The sequence below is a fragment of the Lagopus muta genome, chromosome 1 (assembly GCF_023343835.1).
Source record: "Lagopus muta isolate bLagMut1 chromosome 1, bLagMut1 primary, whole genome shotgun sequence".
Classification (NCBI taxonomy): Eukaryota; Metazoa; Chordata; class Aves; order Galliformes; family Phasianidae; genus Lagopus; species Lagopus muta.
In genome coordinates, this window is record NC_064433.1 from 46416143 (window position 1) to 46439329 (window position 23187).

The 23187-nt window shown below is 36.8% G+C and overlaps 1 protein-coding gene across 3 annotated transcripts in view; it reads right to left on the reverse strand.

Moving 5' to 3' along the window:
• Positions 1–2405: 2405 nt before the first annotated feature.
• Positions 2406–23187, reverse strand: part of BLTP3B (bridge-like lipid transfer protein family member 3B) — a 51237-nt gene continuing 30455 nt past the window's right edge. For 2 of the 3 annotated variants that reach the window (XM_048945191.1, XM_048945201.1), the window contains exons 10-21: positions 22753–22935; positions 22560–22657; positions 20589–20730; positions 19678–19871; positions 16111–17615; positions 15481–15656; positions 13983–14119; positions 12341–12491; positions 8453–8709; positions 6168–6276; positions 4426–4595; positions 2406–3697 (exon numbers count right to left, since the gene is read on the reverse strand). In XM_048945191.1, coding sequence (XP_048801148.1) covers positions 3572–3697; positions 4426–4595; positions 6168–6276; positions 8453–8709; positions 12341–12491; positions 13983–14119; positions 15481–15656; positions 16111–17615; positions 19678–19871; positions 20589–20730; positions 22560–22657; positions 22753–22935 — 3248 coding nt within the window. In that variant the 3' untranslated portion in view covers positions 2406–3571. Of the gene's footprint in view, positions 3698–4425; positions 4596–6167; positions 6277–8452; positions 8710–12340; positions 12492–13982; positions 14120–15480; positions 15657–16110; positions 17616–19677; positions 19872–20588; positions 20731–22559; positions 22658–22752; positions 22936–23187 lie in introns of those variants that run through there. The other variant, XM_048945211.1, reaches the window with a different exon arrangement.

Consider the following 23187-nt stretch of genomic DNA (forward strand, 5'->3'; position numbering starts at 1 on the left):
TAGGTGAGAGGAGACCATCAATTTTAACTCATTTAAATTTCAAAGAGAAAATAATGATAGAATTATAAGATTTTTTTTTTCCCATAAGAATGCTGAAGTACACTGTAAGAACTGTAACTACACAACTCGTATTTTCCATTTAACCTTAAGACTGAAGCTTTTTCTTAAGTTGATTGAGAAACAGAGCTTTGTTCTTCCAGCAAGTGGTTGCTGCTGGTAACCTTTCCCTATGTTTTCCTGACACCACCTTCTAGTGATTAACCTGATCTTTGTACAAATGCTTTCAGAACTACACCAATACAAGAACTAGACCAATACAAACACTTTTTTTTTGTTTTTTTTTTAATAGAAAATGGATTCTTTTTACTCACCCAAAGACTCATCTGCTCACTTTGAGCTGTCCACTTCTGCAGTATATCATTACATTTTTGTACTTCTGGAAGTGTGGATTCTAGACAGAAATTTTTATTATCAAGTTCCCTGTATATTTCATACGAATAAAGGCAACCATCACCATGTCAGGGTTAGGAAATGTTCTGTAGCTAGCAGTTCAGCTTTAGAGATCAAATATGATTCCAGCTTAAGACTCAAAGTCCATTCCTAGAGGAGCCTGCTTAGAACTGAACAGAGAGGGAGAACAGATGCAGACAGGCCAAGAAGGCAGCTCCTTCCCAGCCAGCACCACCCTTCCCTTTGCCAAAGGTCATGGTATATGTAATCCAAGGACTGGAATAGTCTCTGTCATTAAGCAGGGACAGGGACATGGACACATTAGAGAGCAGCCAGGATCTACACAACACTACCTCTTCAACAGACCTTTTAGAAGTAATTCTGTAAGGCTGTATAGTTTTGATTTAAAACTGGTGCTTGTTGTTAAGAGTTACTGTGAGAACTGAAACAACGCATGCCAAATGTTTCAATGACATTGCTTGAGAAAGGGCATAGGCTCCTCAATGTCAGCCAGTCTGACACTGTACTAGACACTGGAACAGTATTTCTAAACAAGCCAGATGAGCGTTAAGCTAATGGGTAGACCGGTTTAAATTTCCAGAGAAAATGTAAAATAAAACTTGGTATCAGTTTGCTTGCAAGCCTTCTGGAGTCAGTCTTCTGCATGCACTGAAGTTCTCTTAACTGTTCGGTTTAGTTCTTTGCAGAATAAAAGGCTGCGATTCATTCAAGAGACTCTACTGATGATACACATTTCATACATAGGATTTAAGGAGGTTATGAGTATTAGCAGAGCCCTGAGAACAAATTAAGCCTTTTTATTTGATCTGAGGCCTTTAATTACTATTTTTAGGATTACCTATTAAGGTTTCATTTAACGATGTACTTTCAAACACAAAAAAAACCCTCTCTCTTGTTACTTTTACAATGTCAGAGTGACACAGTACCACCACTCTCAGTAATGTGAAGCCCACCACCAAGCACACACTTCTGAATGGTCTGCTCATTATTACAAAACTGTCCTGAAAAGAAATGTATTCAGTCGTAATGAAAAGCAAAAAGATGAAACAGAATTTCTGTATCTGCACTGGGAAGAGCCGCTTTGTTTGGGCTGGGTTTTTTGGTTTTCCTTTTTGCTAACAGCTTGTGCAGTAACAAGGAAGAAATATCTGATATTGCTATTTCTGTTTAAAAATTAAACAAGTCTCAACATATTATTCCAGCATCATGCTGCCAACCATTCTACACATTCCTTTCCTTAGAATAATTCTAACTAGATCTTGGCAGAGGTAAGCTGAGTTAGAATTACCAACTCTGAGTGTACCAATCAGAACTCAACCAGTTGAGAACTCCTCCCCTGACTCTAACATGATATTTGTGCAAACTGGGCTACCCACATTTAACACTGTGATTTCTTAAATACCTATTTGAAATACACATCTTAAGATTCTGTATTAGAAACTGTCATGCACATTTTTGTTCACCTTATTTAGAATAAGATAAAAATTTCCATGGGTGTTAAAGGGAGTTCCGGGTTTTGAGAGGCAGGCTTTAAAATAGTGCCTGAACCAGTTCTTCCATAGAGCCCTTGATTAAAATTACACACTTTCAATAACTTTTTACAGCAGTGAAAATTTAGTGTCCTCCAAAAAGTTTTAATGAAAAGCAGTTTAATTTAAACCAGTTTGATAGCCTGAATACACAAAGTCAAACCATGGGGTACTAAATACTTTTTGAGATATATCTACATTTATCTGCGTATCTACAAACAAAATATCCCCCAGACATCCCATGGAGCAGAAACAATTCATGGTAGTAAATAAAAGATTCTAGTTGTCAGATTCAAGGTCACCAGTTAAATTATTCAGTCCTTTTCACTTCTAGCAAAAACAGTCTCTTACAGGTATGCATTTATTTGATGTTGTTTCCAACACTGTTCAGAAGCACACTGATAATCTGTTTCACAGCATTGTGCTTTTTTATTCATTCGTACCAGTTTTTAGCTGAAAATTGATTAATTTGTACAAATCACCCATGGTTTAAATTGCATAATTACATCTCATGTAATCTCACAATTTTATAGGGTAATTAAATGTTTCTCTAAAGCTTTTTAATATATATGTGTATATATATATATATATTTATAATCAAAAAAGCAATATACAATTAATGAATCCCTGTAGGAATTTCCCTCCCGCCCCCCACAAGCACTGACCTTACATATTTAAATACACTGGACCAAAGCCTCGGGCATGTCTGATAAAGTTCACAGAATCAGACATAGATGCAAAATGGCTGAAAGATCACCTTTCACAAACTGCTGGATCCTTCTGCAGGGCTATCTCCTCATCACAGAGAGAGAAAAGCATGTGTGTGAATGTCTGAATTAGACCAGCTGTACAGATGCTGTGGGCTTTCGTGCTGGAATAAACTCCAGTAGTGCCCTCTAACTTACATTCTCCAGCATTTACTGTGGTATTTCAGGAGCATGTGTGGAAAGGGTACATAGAACTCTATAGCACCAGAGGATTATTCTTAAAATCCTCTCTGGGCAAATTACATAGAATTTAGGGCCAGTTTAGGGCTATTTTAATTTTCAGTACTATACTATTCTAGGGGATCTAACATATCATAGTGCAAATGTAACCTCCTATATAGAAACTGTCTAGTAATACTAGAACATAATCTTAACAAACAGAGGTACAGTTTGTTAACGAGGCATGGTGCGCTTTACTCAGTTAAGCAACTGGGCACCTTCTTTCATTGCTGAGCCATCCAGTTTTCAAAAAAATCCCAAGTGTTTTAAAAATAACATCTCCTTTAATAATATTGAAAGTAGCTGATATGATTCTTTTCTTCAGTAAATTAATAAAGTATGGTAGAAACTGATTTCTCCAGTCATTTCAGTTTAAAATGGGCTGAAAAAAGTTACAGTATATAATGACATTTTCAGAATAGCAACTATTTCAAAAACATTCTGTTTGTGATGAGAGAACTTTTGTTCGTGACCAAAGGAAAAAAAACAACCAAAAACCATGTCTTCCAGCAATTCACAAACAGTTCTTCAGATGTTGCAGTCACCTCAAGTTCTGGCAATGCCTCGCACCAACAGAACACTGTCCTACTGATGATCAACATTCATCTTCTTTATACGATGAAGCAGGGCATCTTTCTCCATTTGGACCTCAGCAAGAGCTGCTTTAGCTTTGGCCAGTTCCTGTTTGAGACATTCGTTTTCTTCAACAAGCTGAAACAGTTGGGTTAGAAAAACATGTTATTGGCATTTCTGCATACTCACAACATTATCTGTGACAGTAACTTCTAAAATGACATACACTCATAGTAAAACCCATTGTTTGGGGTCAGTGACCAATTCCCAGTTAATGACGGCAGAAAATGGAAAGAATTGATGCAAGATCCCTAGATTCCATGTTTCAGTTATGCCACTTCCATCCTGCAGCAGAATGAAGTAACACTACATTCTGAGGTCTAAGAATGGATTCTTATCCAGAGGAGAAAGAAAGCTAAACTGATGTGTGAACTTTTTCACCATCAATTCAATATCCAGATACGACTGAGAGGTTAATAACAACCTGACTCAGGCATCTAGTCCTTCGCCTTTGATAGCTGTGCTGTACAGAAGCTGGGGAGGTGGGGAAAAGCAAGACAGGAGTATTACATAGTTCGTGACTTTCTCCTTCATGAAACTCCATCTGATATAGAGGGAAAGAACTGCTCTGCAATATACTACCACTCTGTTTAGATAGCAGTATTAAATTTATTTTGCATGCTTACATACTGAGCCATGCTATATTATCTGCAATTTCTACTTTCCAACCCAAACAGATTTCTAAACAGAACTTCACTGTTTAGTTCACTCAGCTCACTCTCAAATAATCTAACAATTCTGATGACTGTAGCAACTTTAAGGGAAGGGGAAAAAAAAAAAAAAAAAAAAAAAAGAATTCTTACTACCTCATTTTTTATGAAGTCAGCTGAATCTCTGTTTGATTTAACTGGGCTGGGAATTTCACAAGTAGTCTGCGTAGCTTGGTCCTGTGTTTTATGTCCTGCAGGTCTTGCTGCTTGCTGCAGTGCACTACTTGAATTCTTCATCTTCGACCCATCACTTACTCTTTGATTGTCTGTATCACAGACAGATGTGTAGTGTTCACATTTATGTTTTTTCTTTTTTTCTTTTTTTTTTTTAAATAAAACTTAATCAGCAGCAGCAGTAAACAAAAGCCACTTCAACAAATACAGTTTTAATATCAGGCATGTTCATATTTACCTTCCAAAATTAAATATAAAAATTGAAACGAAACTGAAATAGAAGCCAAATACTCTTTTGAAGGAATAAAAAAAAAAAAGGAGAGGAGGTGTAAGAAGACACAACACACAAATTCTAGCTCAAAAAAAATTATCACATTTTTATACTGAGTGCTATCATCGCTATGGAGAATGCATTCTGAGTAATTATCTATACAAAGACAACAGAGCTTGCCAATGGAAAAAGCTCTCAAATGGAAAAATTTGAATAACTGTATTTCAGATCTTCATTATCAGAAGCCTGGAACATGCATTAAAACGGGGGAGAGGAGAGCACAAGTTTGAGAACTATTAATATTGCCTCTGCAGGAATGTCTGCAGGTCCAAATCAGATCTGAGGTCTGCATTTAAGTTTAAAGATACGTGAATAAACCTGCAAAATGAAGATTTTAAATTAGAAAATAACTTAAATGGCTTGCTATTAAGGAAACTTTCTAACTGGAGTGCATGATAACATTAGGTTGGATGGGGCCCTGGGCAGCCTGGTCTAGTATTAGATATGGAGGTTGGTGGCCCTGCATGCTACAGGGAGCTTGATGATCCTTGGGGTCCCTCCCAACCAGAGCCATTCTATGATCTATTAAAACAAACTGCTGTACACTCAGTGTTAAATGAGGGCATTTTTCTTTATATTCCAATATTTTTTTTCATCCTTCTAAATCCTCTCTTTAAATTACTCCTTCCTCCCTTGTCTAATATCTGAAGATGGCCAAAATCTGCCCCTGCTTTGAGCAAAGGGAAGGACCAAATTACTCTGATATTCTGACCTATTTGTAAAAGACAGCAGTTATCAGTATTTAGTATTTGCCTATATATGTAGGAAAGAAAATAAATACATTATAAACCTTTCATAAAAGGTACAAAGTTAAATCCCTATTTGAAATGCAAGTCTCAGCACAAACCTAGTCATTATAACCAGGATGCAACCATAAAATGCACCATTTAAAATAACTTAGTGCATTTCTCAAATCGCACATATTGTAGAACAAATGATTATCTGCTATCTGCAAATCATAAAAAGAAAAAACCAACATAAAGCATGCAGATAGCTATCTTGCTGAACTGTAAAGAAATGCAACTTCCTTCAAGGAAGGAATCTCAGGCATCTCATGAAGTGATGTGCATTAATGAAACAAGCCCTGAGAGTGTTTTATGCATATTCCTCACAGACAGATTCAGCTGCAGGTTGGTACCACTAACCATAGGCCACTCAAAAAGGAATATTTCTTCTGTGTGACTACACTTAGAATTCTACTGCAGCACTACTGACATAAATTAACCACCAGTTACCTTTTCATTATTAGATATGTGTCTAAACAAATACAAACATGGAATCAGTAATAACTGGATTATAATACTGCGTTAACCAGTGGCAGGAAGATACAAACCTCTAATGAAGAAAGAGCCATCATCATTTCGTTCTATCCAAAGTATGTCAATATGCAGTTTTATGGGTACTAGCTCACACGCTTTGAGATTTTCACGTGGACTATCATCCTGAAAAATACAAGTATCCAAAAATGAGTTCACCGGGAAACCAAAATTGTCAAGATGTTAAATTAAACTTAAGTTTCTTTAATGAAACCTGAAAGGGAGCAGAATTTTCTAATGAGATTTCCACTATACTTCTGCTTTCTTTTTTCTTTTCTTTTCTTTTTTTTTTTTTTTTTTTTTTTTTAATTTTCCCACGGATCATATTTAAGGCCTAAATTTATCTCTCAAGTAAGTCTGCTGAACTCAATATATATGCAGTTTGGTTAAAATACTTCAAAGTATTTTCACAGACATTTCAATAAGATTTAATTCCAACTGAAGACACTTCTTAGCTCAGGAGCTCTTAGAGTCAAAGATAAGAAGCCCACACTATATAGTATCTGATTTTCCCCTGACCTATTTGAAGATTCAGTGGCACAGCTACCATTCTTGACAGAACCTCATCTTTTTAGAATTTAGTTTGGTTTGATGCCAACTGCAATTCAGCTCATTATTGTACCAAGCGGAAGGAAAATGTCACTAATTATTTCCTTTGGGGTTCCTCCAGGAAATCTTTATAGTTCATTATCCCTGTCAAGCAAGTTGATGCAGAAAAATCATACATATTATCATTAACACAAAATTGGATGAGGTGTTACTGTCAACATTTCTTGAGCATCATTAAGATGGCAGCAGAAAGTACAAAAACAAATCAGGAGTTTGAGGAAGGTTTTTTTTGTCCCCACAAAACATCCTGCAACAAGTCTCGTTCAGAAGAATACATGCAGCACTGAACAGATGATGAGGTATAAGGTTAAACCATGCTCTCCTGCTTTCTATTACCAACAGTGATACAAAAATGAATAATCTGTATGCCAAATCTGTCACTGGTCAGCCATCACAAGCAACTTCACTGTGATATATGCACTGCTGAGCAAGAACTTGAGTACTTACACTTCCAAGCAGAATCTTATTGCCAGTTTATTGGTGTATATTCCCAACCTCAAACAGCCATTTTCTTAAGAACCATTTGCCTAAGCCTGCTTTTATTGGCAGGGTTGTGCTGCCAATAAGCCAGCACAACCCTGATTTTCACATATAGGTGACTGTATGTTAAAAATTTTCTTTTTCCACTTCAGTATTCACATTTGTGATGCATTGGAATCTGGGGAACAGATCCATTCTTAACAAGTGTCCTTGCACTACTTCTGTTGTAGAAACAGCCCTGAAGGAGTGCCTACGGATCCTCAGGGGATGAAGAAGCTACACAAAGGAGAGAGGGAACACTGATGCAGTCTGATATTCAAGTCTGAGCAGAACACTGTGGAGGCAATAGATGACATTCTGGTCAAGAACGATCTTAACTGAAACAAGGCGTTAGCTCAGATGCAGAATTTGACCTATTTCAGTTCTCACTGCGTTCATCATTTGCGTGCACAATTATTAATTTCCAAAGAAATGTTACAATGATTTTTTTTTTATTATTGTTGTTAACTGCCCTCATTTTTGCATCCAATGGTTCTGCAGCACAGAACTCGCCACTTCATTTAGGTGTCTGAAAGAATGTCTTCGAGGAGACTTGAGTAGCGCTGTCCTCTTAGCCTTACTATTTTAAGCTAAAGTGGTGAGAAGAGCTGCATTTAGTAACTGTTTCTAGGTAGGGCAGAACCTGAAAATCTGAGTTTGGAGAAACAGCACTCAAGAGGTTTGAACTGGAATTCTTGTTATTTTTTCCTTATTTTGAACTGAACTTTCATTACGAAAACTGTCCTTTAAAGAAGAAAAAGTTAACCTCAAAAAACAGTTTTATAATTAAAATACCATTACTTTGCTAATCAAAAAAGCCTAGTTTAAAAACAAAAAAATGAAAACAATTCCACAGTACTTTTAGAAATACTGAATACTTTACCTGTATACACCAAAACTTTGTCACTCTACAAAAGTGGCTAGGAGAGGATGTTTTAAAAAATAACAAATACTGATTTATGTAAATAGCTTGGTCATGCAGAGAATTCCTCTCTGGGAATATCAGAGTTAACCAAATCTATGGATTTTTAAATTGTTTTAGTATTATCCAAAGACATTACAAAGCATGATAGCAGTTTCTTTGAAGTTAACTATATCCAGATTACCAAGTTATTATCAAGGAAATGAAAACACAGTTTCCTTAAAGCAGTTAAGTAGCTCTTTGTTAACATACTTTTAAATTAATCATTGCATTAGAAACTTTTATCTTCATAGGCATCACTTCTGCAACAGTTTCATCTTCTAGAAAATGCTGAATGTTTGTGAGGGAAGACGTTAGAAATTCAGCACTGAAGTTCTCAACGTGACACTGAAGAAAACCATTTTTAACAGCCAGCAGAGAATGCATGATGGCACTAGGCCCACTTTCCCATCTCAGACTAATCTCAGGTGATGGTTTAACTGGTCCAGCCACAGCTTTACAATCAGAACCTGTTGCAGAAGGAAAACAAATTTGCATTAAAATTTTGCAATGTACAAAAAGCAATTATGGTTCAATTATTTCCATCTCCATTGTCCAAATAGTTTTCCAAAAGTACTTGGGAAGTATTACTCAGGATAATGCAGCACTGCACATACATACTAAATTCAGACTGTACCTAGAAGTACAAAATTTTCAGTATATTACAAGTACTTGTATTTCACTGTGACAAACGAGACAATATATAAGTACTATTGTACACAAAAGATATGCATTTTCTCAATGTCCTGACAATCAAAAAGCAATTGTTTTCATACTTTTCCACCAACTCCTTCAATTTTAATTCAGAAAAACTTGCAAGTCAGTTCATACTCTCAGGAAAGCAGGTATTCTCTTAGAAAGGTAGAATTTCCTGACACAGCAAATTACTCGCTGCGCAGGAACATAAACAGCAATCAAGATAGAGAATGTAACTATATGTTGTTCTATCATTTGTAGCAGTAGATTTGAACTTTAAGAGAACTGGCATTCTCTTGTTAGATTCAGACTTTTTAACCAGTAAGGACAATTGCAACATTCAACTGAACAGTTCTAGAAATTAAATAAAAGACTTAAGGCAATGAGATATTGAGAAAGTAAGTCCAATATCCCTCAGGAAAAGAGGGTTCACCACCAGAAATAAATACCTCAAGGGTATTGGCCCTCTTGGCCACCTGAGCACACTGTTGGCTCATGTTCAGCCAAGCATCAATCAACACCCCTAGGTCCCTTTCCTCTTCACAGTCATCCAGCCACTCATCCCCAAGCCTATAGCACTGCATGGGGCTGTTGTGGCCAAAGTGCAGGACCTGGCACCTGGCCTTGTTGAACCTCATCCCATTCACGTCAGCCCAGTGATCCAGCTTATCTAGATCCCTCTGAAGAGCCTCCCTACCCTCAGGCAGATTGACACCACCTCCCAGCTTGGTGTCATCTGCAAACCTCCTGAGGGTGCACTCAATCCTCTCATTTAGGTCATCCGTAAAGGTATCAAACAAGATGGGCCCCAGTACCTATCCCTGGGGACACCACTTGTAAACACTTGTCGCCAGCTGGACTTACCTCCATTAACCACTACCTGTTGGGCACGGCCCTCTAGCCAGCTCCTTACCCAAAGAAGGGTATGCCTGTCCAGGCCACGGGCACCAGTTTCCCCAGGAGAAAACTGTGGGAGGTCACGTCAAAGGCTCTGCTGAAGTCTAGGTAGACTAGACTCAGCAGCCTTTCCCTCATCTACCAGGGTGGTCACCCAGTCGTAGAAGGAGGTAAGGTTGGTCAAGCACGACCTGCCTTTCATGAACCCGTGCTGGCTGCGCCTGATCCCCTGGACGCCACACACGAGCTGTGTGATCTCACCAAAGATGATTTGCTCCATAACTTTCCCTGGTACTGAGGTCAGGCTGACAGGCCTGTAGTCCCCCAGATCCTCCTTATGGCCCTTCTTGTAGATGGGAGTCACATTGGCAAGCCTGTTTTATCCTGTTCTTTATGCTCTCCCCACATTACTGACATGCAGTTTGTTGAAATCTCCCCTTCATTTCTGGTTGTGTAAATATGAGCAATTATAGTAAAGCTGAAGAGATGGCTTAGGGGACATCTACAAGCAGTCTTCCAATACCTAGGATGAGGTTACAAGAAAGACCGAGCCAGGATCTTCACAGTGGTTCTTAGTTGAGAGACAACAGCCCAAGCTGAAACTGAAGGTAAGGAATCAGGGCAATTATCCTGTGATCTTCTGGTTTCCTGTGGTGACTGCTTTGCTGTGTACTAACATTAAGTCATAAAACATATCATATTTGTTACCCTTTACCCCTCTCTTTCAGAAATAACCTACTCTGAATTATCTGGCAAGCATTACAAAAACAATCAAAGAAACTAGTATGCTGGTGAGTTGCAAGTTAGCTACATTGCTTCTTGGTCACAGATTCCTACAGTTTAAAACACTGCACACTCTGCTATTAGCAGTACATGTAATGTCTTACTTAGGAAGGGAAAAAAGAAAAAGAATATGTATTCAGTAATGCTTTAATGCTTATTCTGCACACCTCCAAATGAAACAAACAAACAAAAAGATACTTCACAGAATTAGTGTTCCTTCTGAAATTATGCAGCCAGTTCACAAGGCACTTGGTTAAAATTCCAAGATGCCTCTGCTGATCACATTACATTCATGAGACACAAGCTTTTTGATACATCACGTCTCTACAGACACACTTAGGCTGCCTGTCAAAGAAAAGATGTTTGCACTACGTGAGCATATTTTGAAAAAGCATAGTTGGCACACCGTTAATTGCTCCTGTAATGCTATAGTAACCACTCACAGTGTCAGTGCCTAAAGATTCAGGTTTTTGATACCCTAAACCAGGAGCAGTACAGACCAAAACTGTAGAAAACCAGACAATTATTTCGTAAGTCACACTGACATTCTGCTTGGTCAAATTCCAGCCTTGAGAGGTGGGCCCAGGAGAACCTCGTGAGATTCAACAAAGCCAAGTGTACAGTCTCTGCTCTAGAGTGTTTCTCTTCCTCTCAGGAATATTTAAGGACTTTAATACCTAAATCCCATCTGTCTGGATTAGAGCTAAAAAAAGCTGTAGCACATGTTGTGGTTGCTTTTTTGTTGTTGTTGTTGTTTCTATTTACTTTCATAAATTACTTTCCTCTTGCTTTCATAACGACATGACAGAGAACCAAAGCTGTCTGCTGATGCATGAACCGACAGCCAGACAAAAATCCTCCCCTGCTGGACCACCCTCTCGTCTTCAGATGCAAGAACTCAATTGCAACATCATGCAACAGCTGCTCAGGTTACCAGTACATTTTTTGTTTGTTTTGTATTAGCTAAGACATCACAGGCTGCATCACCAAGCCTCCTGAAGAAAATCCATATTGCTGAAAAGCTGGAAATAAATGGCAGTCAAGCATTGCTGTAACTTTTTCTCATGAAAGGAACTGAACCAGAAGCAGAAGGCAGGTGCACTGGGATCCACCCCCAAAACCCTATTGCTGGCATCCAGCGATCTGTGTAGAAGGCTGGCAAAGGGGAGGAAAACAAACTGTGACAAAGTGGCATGCCAATACAGCAAGCCAAGAAAAAAACCTCATAGTATGTGAACTATGTTTTCTGGCAGAGAATGTACATGGATCCACACCCAAGAACAGCTCTGACTTAATACACTGGTTGATCTAGTTGTGCCAATACATGGCATGAAACTACATTTGCATCAAGATTTAGGAAAAAAAAAAATAGAAAGGAAAAAAAGGCCATCACAGTGGCCATCTTTCCTGGTAAAGAGTCAGTTTTTACTTTTCTTAAATCATAAATTATAAATTAGCTTAATCTGTGGGCTTTAATTTAACACACAGAAAGCATTTTGGAGAAAAGAATAAACTGTATTCAGAAACAGTCTTTCAAGACAAGGTACAGTTAGGCAAAGCATCATTAGAGCAGTAACAGGACTCTATCTTGATGAAACAATAACAAAATGTAATGCAACTTAGATGAGCTTAAAAGAAAGCAAATTAATCAAGAGAATTCAATACGATAAATGTGGAGTTTTGTTTTTGTTTTTTTCTAATTAAGATCTCACTGTTATTTCTTACCCACAGTCCTGTTGCAAAGATAATGTCGAACACTGATGTTTCCAAGTTGATTTGGTATCACTTGGTTGACCTGAAGGCATATTTCTGTGTCTTCCCCTCTGATGTCAATTTCACCGTTAACACCAAATATTTGGAAAACCACAACAGACATCTGTCAACAAAAAATAAGATAAAAAACAAGATTTTAAATTGAATTCATATTGTTTATTGCCTATGAAGTTGCCTAAAACTTTCTCTCCTCTCTCAAAAAAAAATAGAGTCTTTATATCCATAACTCTTGCTCAGAAGAGTAACAGAAATTTTTCTCATTTCCTCTTCTTTTTGCAACCATTGGATTGACAACAGGTTGGTTCAATTGTCTGCTCAGACAAGAGTCTTGTAGTCATAACCCACCATAACAATTCAGAACTGGACAGAAAAGTCCTGAGACAGACTTTCCCCACTCTTGATACATGGCCTGCGTCATACCCAACATTTTTTAAGGATGCACTGAACTTCCTGCATATCATAAGCACAACCAAGCATTTTCAGTGCTGAATCCAGCCAAGATAAAGAATCAACACAGAATACAAAACTTCAGCCATCTGCTCAGTAGTCAATCCTTCTTCCTCTATTTGCAGTGTCTTTTGAAAAAAGTAGAAGCCAGTTTCAAAAGTCGGCTTTGGTATTGGGGTACATCCATCCATCACCATCATTACTACAAATCCGATCTCCATTTTGTTTTTTTTCCTGGTGCATTCTGCACGTAGAACAAACATGCCAGCATATATTTGTGTAACAAGCTGCATGAACTTAGTACTCTCCATATTACTCATACGCACAAGTGAACGAGAGCTTATTTGGAAGGAACTAATCACTTAAATGAGCTATGTTTTTTTTCATTTGTTTTTATTTTTAAATGAAAATGAAATTCACTCCATTTCATTTGACCCATGCATCCCTGGGTTTCTGGTTCACGATCTCGACTGATATAAGAATATAACTGAAGAAATACTGATTAGTGTAAAGACCAGGAAGGAGTAAGCAGATAAGCAAACGAAAAAAAGGTGGTGCTTGCACGATGTCTCAGGAAGAAGATATTTCCCTATATCCCCTGTTCTTACAGTCCTCACTAAATAGTGGCCGTTGTCTCGACATAATTCTGGACAAAAAGCATCTCTCATCTGAGCCAGGAGGACCACTGGCAAGCTCCTCTTTGCAACTACTACAGAATGTTACACGTGCTGAGGAAACATCTCCACCTAAGAGGAGGCTTTTGAGTTATAATGGTTAATCTATACTCAGTGTGAAAAAAGCTTAAAAATACCATATTCAATACTTAAGAGCATAAAAGAACACGATGATAGAAGAAAATATTGCTGTGTACTAAACCAGAAAGATTTTCTGGCATTTTAAATTGGAATAGCTACTGCCATTTATTAATGGTAGCTACAGAGGAGATAACAAGGATAGAGAATGCTCAGCAGAACTTGGACTATAATCTTCATTTGTACTTAACTGCACCAGATCTACAGGCCTACATAATGCACTAACAAAACCTCCCCAAACTATTTGAAAATCCCTTCAGAAAGTATTCATTTTTGCTCTATTTTCATCTTTAATTTACTGAACCATGTATTCTAATGGAATTCAACAGTATTACCATTTCTTCACTAGTCTCATGGGCATTCTCTGAAGCAGCACTCATGGCATCTGGAGATGACCCATCACAATTTTCAATCACTGTGCCTCCTTCATGGGCATTTTCTGATGGGCTTTGATAGTTTGTGGCTGTAATACCTTCCACACACACACCAGAAAAAATGCAAAAGTTAACACAGCATAGCCTGAATCACTGTCGCATTAAGAATAAAGTCAGTGTCTGATACTGTATGCATGCACAAACTCATTTTTAAAAAATGAGCTGAATAGCTTATTAAACAAATACTTACGACTGAACTGCCAAATCTATTCCTCATATAAAGAGGAATGCAATTAAGTCAGGGTGGTGACAAAAATGAAATGGCACTCTACATGGATTGCCTGAAAACTTGTGAATGGCCTTTCTTAGTTTTCTAAATCAAACATCAATCTAATTCAGCAGAAAAAAGGCTAAGGATTCCAACATGTTTATCTAGAATACCATACAGCACCTTTAAAGCAAATGCAGTTTTGTGTTTAAAGAAATGAGATACGTCTTTTTTTCATTAGAGTGATCACTGAGGTTATTGTTTCCTTGACAACTAGGAAGCACACAGACTTAACTTATAGCTAAATAGCGTTTAAGTTAAAAAGACATATAAAGGTGATTAAAAATGGAAGATTCATTTTATAGCATACTCCTACATATGCAGGAACACTCCTACAATCCAAAACATATAACAGGTTTGCACATAAAGAATTACTGTTCTTTTTTTTTGGCCTAGAACAATAAATCTATGGAAAAAATTACTGTCATTCTAATTCAAAAGTAAAAAACAGGTAATGTCTACTTATTATATTTCCTGACATTAGAAAATTACTTCATCCGTTACATCATTAGTTGCACAAGACCACAATGCTGCAGACTATATAGAGACAATTATATTGATAAATTCATTTTTTTCCACACAGATCAGAACCAAAGACTCATGCACATATAAGCAAAAACTGAACAAGTATTTGCTGTTACATAGTCAGTAGGTATGAACTGCTTTATAAGGAATGAGACTACCAAATTATTTGCCAGGTGGCATGACAAATACTAGTGAAAATCTTTCTTTTTTTTTTTTTCCTCCCCTCATCTACTATTAAAATTGAAGCTCCTTTACCACTTCAAGTGTATTTCAGGGCACAACTCTAAAAACTTACAGCTGAAGCAAGTGCTTAAAGCAAAGCAGGAAGCAGTTTGCTTAATTCAGGGTTCCAACACAGTGCTGCAATGCATTAGCTCACCTCAAGAGATGAAAACTATGTAGTGCTTAAATTAAGTTGCACATGCAATTGCTTTCCCTTGAGATGACATGTTGTGGAAATGCTTGTTATTACTCACTAGTGGAGCTACCAGAAATAGTGCTGTAACATATCCAGGATTTGCTGCAGCACAATGCATCTGAGTATCATTTTAGTAATGAACAACATTTTCATGCATTGTTTACAAACATTTTGTTAAGTGTATTTACCTTTTTCTAGAAAGCTTTGGCTATCACTTCCATCACTCTCTGCTAAATGCTCCTCTAGCATCATACTATCAATAGAGATGGTATCCAGAGAGACCTGTGATGGACTTCTTTTCATATTCTTGTAGGAAACAGAGAACGCAGGAAGGCTGGATGGGCAGCGGTCCCTAGGCTTTGAACTTTGAAACATTAAGACATAAGAAATTATTTTTTCACCTTAAGGGAATTTGCTAGAAGTTACTTTAGAGAAGTCATCTAAGCCAGGCAAGATATAAAAGAAAACAAACAAACAAACAAAAAAAACCAACATTATTTTACAATCCTTTAGCATGGAACAATCAAGCAAAGAAACAACATGCATTCCTGTATGCATGTCAATATTTTTCTCAATACATAATTTGTAACATTTAAATCAAATAAGCTGTTTAAACCAAGTAATTTTATTTTCACTTTCATTTTATCTTTTACTGAACGCTACTGCATATCTTCAGAATTTATATACTTGTAAAATTTTCATCTACTAGATGTTAGATAGGTCCACCTTCATTGATCATTATCACAAATACATGGACAAGACAAGATAAATATTTTTGAAATAGCAGTAAAATTGATTTAGCATTAGATCTTCCATACCTGGATGAAGACTGGGATGCAAACATTCTAACTGAAGCCACCTTCTCTTTGTTGATTTCAAGCTCTTCGGATTCTAAGGCAGTTTCTGTTTCCAAGTCAGTGACTTGGTTAAGACAGGCTTCAGTTGTACCTTCCAGTTCATTTAACTTATTTGAGAACATATTTTTCTCATCCTCTTTATCAATGAAAAATTCTGTAGAATCTTCTCTCTTACTTAAAATGGACAGTGAATCCCTATGATGCAAGCCACTTCTGTCACTTAGAGGTCCATAGACCTCCTCTGAATCACTTCTACTAAAAAGCCCACTGCTTCCTCCTTCACTGGTATCTCCCAAACCTTTATCTGATGCATCATCTGAAAATGACGTTCCTTTCTGAAAATCCATAGTACTGTCTGATTTAAACAAGAGAGGATCCATTAAAACGCCTTTAACTTCAACATTCGTAGGCTTACAGTCAGATACATAATCAATATTATTAATACCAGCTTGTTCCATCTTATTATTGCCTAACTTGTTTTCTGAAGTAAGAGCTTCCCCATTCCCCAAAGGAGAGAGCTCTGATGCCATGGGACTTCCTTCTTCCACAGCTGGAGACTTACACGGGTTTCCCTGAGTCACTGGGTGGAGTAGTAAGGCTAATTCTGCACTTTTCACTAGGAACCCAATGCAGATATCTGTTTGCTTTGCAGGTTTTCCTGTCACTGCTTCTACATCATTCCTTAAGTTTTCCAGGAGCAATACCAGAGATTCATGGAGAAACAGCAAGAAAAGATACTGGTAATGATTGATCTGCATGCTTACATGTTTTTGAACGTGGACAAGAACATGCACATCTGCATCAGAGGAAGAGCTTTCAGAAAGCACTCCCGAAGAGTCTGAAAAATGAGACATTTGAATGCCATTGGCCAAAGGTTCTGTCTCAGTGCTGTAATATTCTTTTAGAAGTTTTTTGCGTTGCAGTCTATTGGCAAGATCACTAGATTCACTTTTTGGAATGTTAAATGCTGGCTGATTGTGTGATAAAAGCTCTTTTTGTGACTTTGCATATCGTAGTGGCTGGCAAATCCAAAGTGAAAGAGGGAATGAGTCCACAAAGCTTACAGGTCGCCCCTTCCCACTTTTCGTTCCTTCATAATCTATCCAAAACTGAGAAAAATGTAAGGCCCAAACATCAGTAGCTGCAGATGTCTTTAACGCGTATTTATTCAATTTGGGGATGATATAACCTTTATAAACATCATGCATTTTAGTATCTTGTTCGTGAGCATGTCTCTGGAAGATTGGATGTAGGAGATTAAAATTCTTCTGGGACTTAGGAAATGCTGTGAAAGTTCTGCTAAAAAATTCGCAGTCTTTGAAGTTCTGAAACAAAGCTTCAAGATCAGAGTGCCTGCAGTTTGGTGAGTATCTTGTATTTGTAGCAATCATCTCTGAACTTTGAATGGAAAGTGCACGAGGTTGATCTTTGTGAATTTCAAGTTTACTTTCAGCTGGAATTATGAACTGCAAGAGAGAAACATATTTCACCAAGTTATAAAGATGTAGGTTAACTATACAATTAAAAATTTAATAATAGCAGCCACCACAAGAGCTAAAATACAGGAATGTAATTAGAATTTTATGAGAACTCAAGCACACTAATAAAGGAACAAGGTGTCATGGTTTTCCTGTGGGGGGAAGAGTGAGGAGGGCCTAGTTCCTCATTGCAGGCAATAGGCCCTCAATCCACAACAACATAAACGTCAGGCTTAGAAATTATATACTTCTTCCAATTTTTAAAAGGGATCATGCAGTATCAAAAACTCGGTGCTCTTACAAAAACATATGGGACTCACACTTTTCTTCTCCAAAAGACTTAAATTTAGAGCAGCTGTGTTAGGCTAAATTTTCTAATTTCTTAGTTGAATTGAGAAATGGCTTGGTAGAAAGTTTCTCCAAGTATTCACAGTATTTAAAACTTTGAACTCCAAATTTTAATCCTCTTGTTTTAAATCTACTTTGTCAGATATGGTTTTTCCCTGCACTATTTCATTTGCATTGTAAAATAAAAATATATATATGTGTTAACACAGGTAATACTCTTAACATTGCAGAATACAGAAGAGGTGTTGTGTGACAATTATCTGAAAAACATTTTCTGCTAAGAAAAAAAAAAAAAAATACACTTCAATTTCTAAAAATACTCAAAATATGAGAGTATTCTAGACTTACTTTTAACCTGAACACCTTTAGCTTGAGTTTTAATGGAAATGTGTATTAATGCCTGTTCCTGTATCTAATATAGCACTGTGCCCACACCCATTTTGCTGGTATCAGTGTTATAACACAAGGTATTATCACATCCTCATATTCTGTCTAGAGCAATCAGAGTAAAAAATTCATCCTTACACTTAATAGACGGAAGGGACTAAGCCTTCCCATCTAAATAAAAACTCAGAACAAAATAACCAAATATGTAGCTATGTAGTAATTAAGTATAATATGCAAATATCATGCACACCAGTAATAAAGATTCATAACTGATTAGGAAGAAAAAAAAAAAGCAATTAAGATATAATTAAATAAATAATATGAATCAGAGTTTGAGGAATTGATGGGTACTTTAGTTCTATCTTCTCTTAGTTTAGTGGGCTATTCACATACAGTCATTAAATATTTTATCAGCCTGTACTTGTAGCTGACTGGTCATTAGCCCTAAATAATCTTGTCATTCAGCACCACTTCATCAGACCCTTTTAGAGATCCATTAAACATGAAGTGAGAGCCTTAAGAAGGTGACAGTCTTTCCATAAGCTGCTAAATTTTTAGAACCTTTGGAAACTCTCCTGTGGACGTTATCGTTTTTTTCACCTCTGAACCTTGGAAGCAAGAAAAAAAAAACCAAAGAAATAACTGATGGCTTGACAAACCTTCAGTTTCAAAGAAGAAGACAAGGAAGACAAAAAGCTGATATAATACAGCTGTACAGCTGTAATATCTACTGCCATTCTTCTGGAACAAACATGCAGAGAACAGACTTCTGTACCTGAACTACAGCACAGGGCCACTGTGAAACAGAAAAAGGTAAAAGTGGGTTTTGGAGAAGGACACGTGCCTTCAAATGGAGTAGTTCCTTCATCCCAGAAATACTCTAACATAACCAGAGGGCTCTGATATGCTACAACTAGACGAGCAAAGAAAGTCACTTGCAAATACGAGGTTTTTGCTGTTTTAATACAGTTATCTTAATGTTAGATTTGAAGTTTTTTTTCTTTTGCAAATGTAATCTTTACTGAACATAGTGAAATAAACATAGTGAAATATTTTTTGTTAATAGTCTTGGTTTAGACCTTTAACTAAAAGAAAAAAAAAAAAACAAAAAAAAAACCACCGTAAGACATAGATTAATTAGTACCAAGAAAGAAGTTTGCTTTCAAATCATATTTGCATACTTTCCCTAGAGCAGTGCAGTTTATTGCATGGGTTGTTTGTTCATTTATTCCTTAAGCTGCTTGGCTAATAGCTTTTCAAAGGAAAACTATTTTCTTGCAAAGAACCTCAAAATCCCTCATTAATGGCATTATACCTTTAACATTAGTCCATCAACTCTGACATCAACATGTTCATCTGATTTTGAATTGTCATTTAACTTGTACATGGCCATGAACTGAATAAGGCTCTGTTTCAAATCCAACACAAACTGGTTTAGCCAAAGAATACTTCTCTCATCCAGGGTGAACTGTAAAGCATTCAGCTGGCCATACAAATTTGGACAAGGAACTAAAAGAGAAGACAAAACAAAATCATTAGAACACGTAAAACATTTAGGGATTTTGTGGGTTTTGTTTGTTTTTTCTTTAAAATAAGCATAGAATCCTATTTTCACTTGTATTTTACATCAGAGTAACAGAAACCTACTCTTTTGGATAGGGGATGCTTAAAGTGATACACCTTTCCCTCACCTGAAGCAACAAATTGAATTTTTCACTTTAAATTACTAAAATACAGTGAAATCAGATGAGAGCAGAAGGCTGTCCTCATTACCAAAGAAGGGCAGGACCAAGGAGATTTGCTGCCCTCATGTTCCACCACCAAGAAAACCACTGACATTTCTGTAATACAGAACAGGGAGAGCCGTAACACATAAATGAAATGAGCTCCTGCAGATCTTTCATTGCATCTTAGATACAGCTACAGCAGTTGGAGTTTTTATGTGGCTAGGCAGCGTAACTACAGAAACGGTGGATGGTAAAGAATCAGTAACATCTCAGTAAAAACATTATGTGTGTTTTCAGACTTAATAAACAATGTCTATAAAAGCCAGTATTTATAGGGATTTGTGAGGAGCAGAAATGAAGCAGTGTTGTGTCCTTTTCATTTAAAAAAACTATTAACTATTTTTGATCGTCAACCGGGAATTAATATTAAGCTTCATAAAAGTGAAAATTACATACTAGATTTATATATTGATTAAAAATATATATATATGTATCTTACTAGGAAAGTCCTTTCCATCTGGATAGTAATATTCAGTGAATTCAATATGAATAGCTGGCATTTCTGGTGGAAGATAAAGTGACTTCTTATTGCAAGAGACCAAAGTTTTAGGGGAAGAACGACACTGGTCTGCTGTTGAGACCTGCAGAAGATTAACTCTGTTAATATATTACATTTTATAAATCATTAAGCAGCTGTAGTTGCAAATCTTTCCTCTAGCAAGGTAACATTCTACTGCTCTCAGATGTAGACCCCCAACTACATAAAGCCAAACAAGAAATATCCAGTTGCCTTATAGTAGGAATCTGCACAGAATAGCTGCACAAGAAAACTATATAGCATTAATGGCATCTGATCTCTTTCACTCTTGTGAAGCAGGTCACTTTCAAAGACATTCAGTAGAAGCCTAAAGTAAACTGATATGTTTAATGGAAACGCTACAGTTTCTATATAAGCAATTATGTTAGGACATGGCATATTTGTATACCAACTCTCCAAAAGGGTCCTATATCTAGATGACACGGGATAAGCTAGATAAGTTTGTTAATAAAAAGTGTTATGATGTCCTTGCACTTCCAAAAGGACAAATTCCAGCACATGGGCCAATTGTGGACTGTAGACTGCTAAGCAAACTGTTCAGCTGTCCTAGCAGGTGTGTATAAATTCAGCTGTGCCCAAAGGTCTACTTTACAGGAGAATCAAAACATCACAGAACAATAACTTATCATTTCTGTTTTCTTCCACTGTAAACCGTGAATCAAGAAAGACATCACATTTTTATATATATTTGACTCAAAATTTCATGAAACATACCATAGTTAAAAATATACATTTCCAAAACAAAGCTCTTTCATCCAACACTTTTCAGGTCTGACTGCTATCTGAAGTTAGACAACTTTCTAATATCAGAAAGATGATGATATGTATGATGTATGATGATATATTTGTATTATTTTCACTGGAAATAATGAATAAATAACCTTTATAAGTCTGCTTCACTCCATGTAGCTATTTTGAAATTGCAAGTATCTCTGTATTAACACAGATTTAAAGTAATGGCATAGATAGACCTATCCAAAAAAACATAGCTTTTTGTAAATTGTACAGAAAAAAAGACATTAAAAACATTGAAAAGGCAGCTGTGTAGGAAGGAGAAGACAACAAGCATCTGAAGAGCAGAAGACAAATGAAAACACTGGCAGTACAAAGTGATATTACAAGAACACTTGAAACCCAGATGAAAGCTCCTGGAAAGAAGCTCCAACCTCCTACTCAACCAGAAATGATATGGCTAAAAGCCCTGGAAAAAGGAATAAGACCAAGCAGAAGTAACAATGACTAAAGGAACACACTAGGCATTTTTGTTAGGATCTGAAATTTGGAGTAGGTCCTCCAATACCACTACCATTTCACAATTACATTCCTTCTCCAGTTGCTTTGTCTGCACAAAAAGTAAGCAACTAAAACTGCTAACTGAAACAAATAATAAAGTAACAGTTAAAGAATACTCAAAATCTCACTAGGTGAAAGAGGTGTTGGAGAACAATAAAAGCCTTCACTGAACATTTCATAAAAGGAAAAACAAACAAAAAGAAAACACTATGCACTTAGATATGCACTTAGGAAAGGAAAGCAATAAGAGAAGCATGAAAAAGAAAAGAACACATTAAAATTCTACGTACCTAAGAAAGAACAATGAAGGGTGAAAGTGTCAGGATTTGTGGGATGGCAGGAATTGCATCAAGAACATGATATGATTATGATTATGATAGGTGTCCTAATATAAAGTCAATAAGGAAATATCCACCAATTTTGACATAGTAAAATCAAGTCCATAAAGGCCTAATCCAGTAATGAGTGGAAAGACTTCTATTATATTTCAATGGACTCTGGATCCCTCCTTGAAAAAACATACTTACACAGCAGTCAAGCTCAAAGTAGCCCCAGTTTTCTAAGCTCAAAGAAACATACCTGATATATATTGAAATCCGCAAGTCTAACCACAACAGGACAAGACATCAGTTTGCCCTTTGGCTGCTGGGAAGTTCCTTTCAGTGTCTGTTCCTTGCCTGTAGGAAAGTGATAGAATCAATGAAAACAAGTCACCTTCAGCATAGTTTTAATAGCTAATGGAATTAGAGCATTAGAGATACAAGCAAAGGACCTGTTTGTGGCTTTTGAGGAGATACAGCAGGTGGTGATGCGGCAGGAGAACCTATGCCTTGATCCTTCACAGCCTGCTTAAGCAATTCAACATTACTTTTGAATTCATTTAATAACTCTTGGGCCCACCCACTTCTGGTTTTAGTGGCATCGCTATAATGCATCCAGTGATTGCAGCTGTCTCCTGAAAAGAAGAGGAAAATACTAATTCATTTCATTTGTAAACAAGCTTCTAACTGGGTAACAAATTTTCACTACTTCGCTACTGTACTTTATTCAAAATATAATCCCTTTGCATGCTGCAATTGTAGAACAATAGAAGTTAAAACATATGTTATAACAGAAGTTATACATTGCATAAAAAGCAAGTCACACAGCTTTATAAATTCACTCCGAAAATGACATAACATTGCTACCTGTCTTTTAACACCCCTAA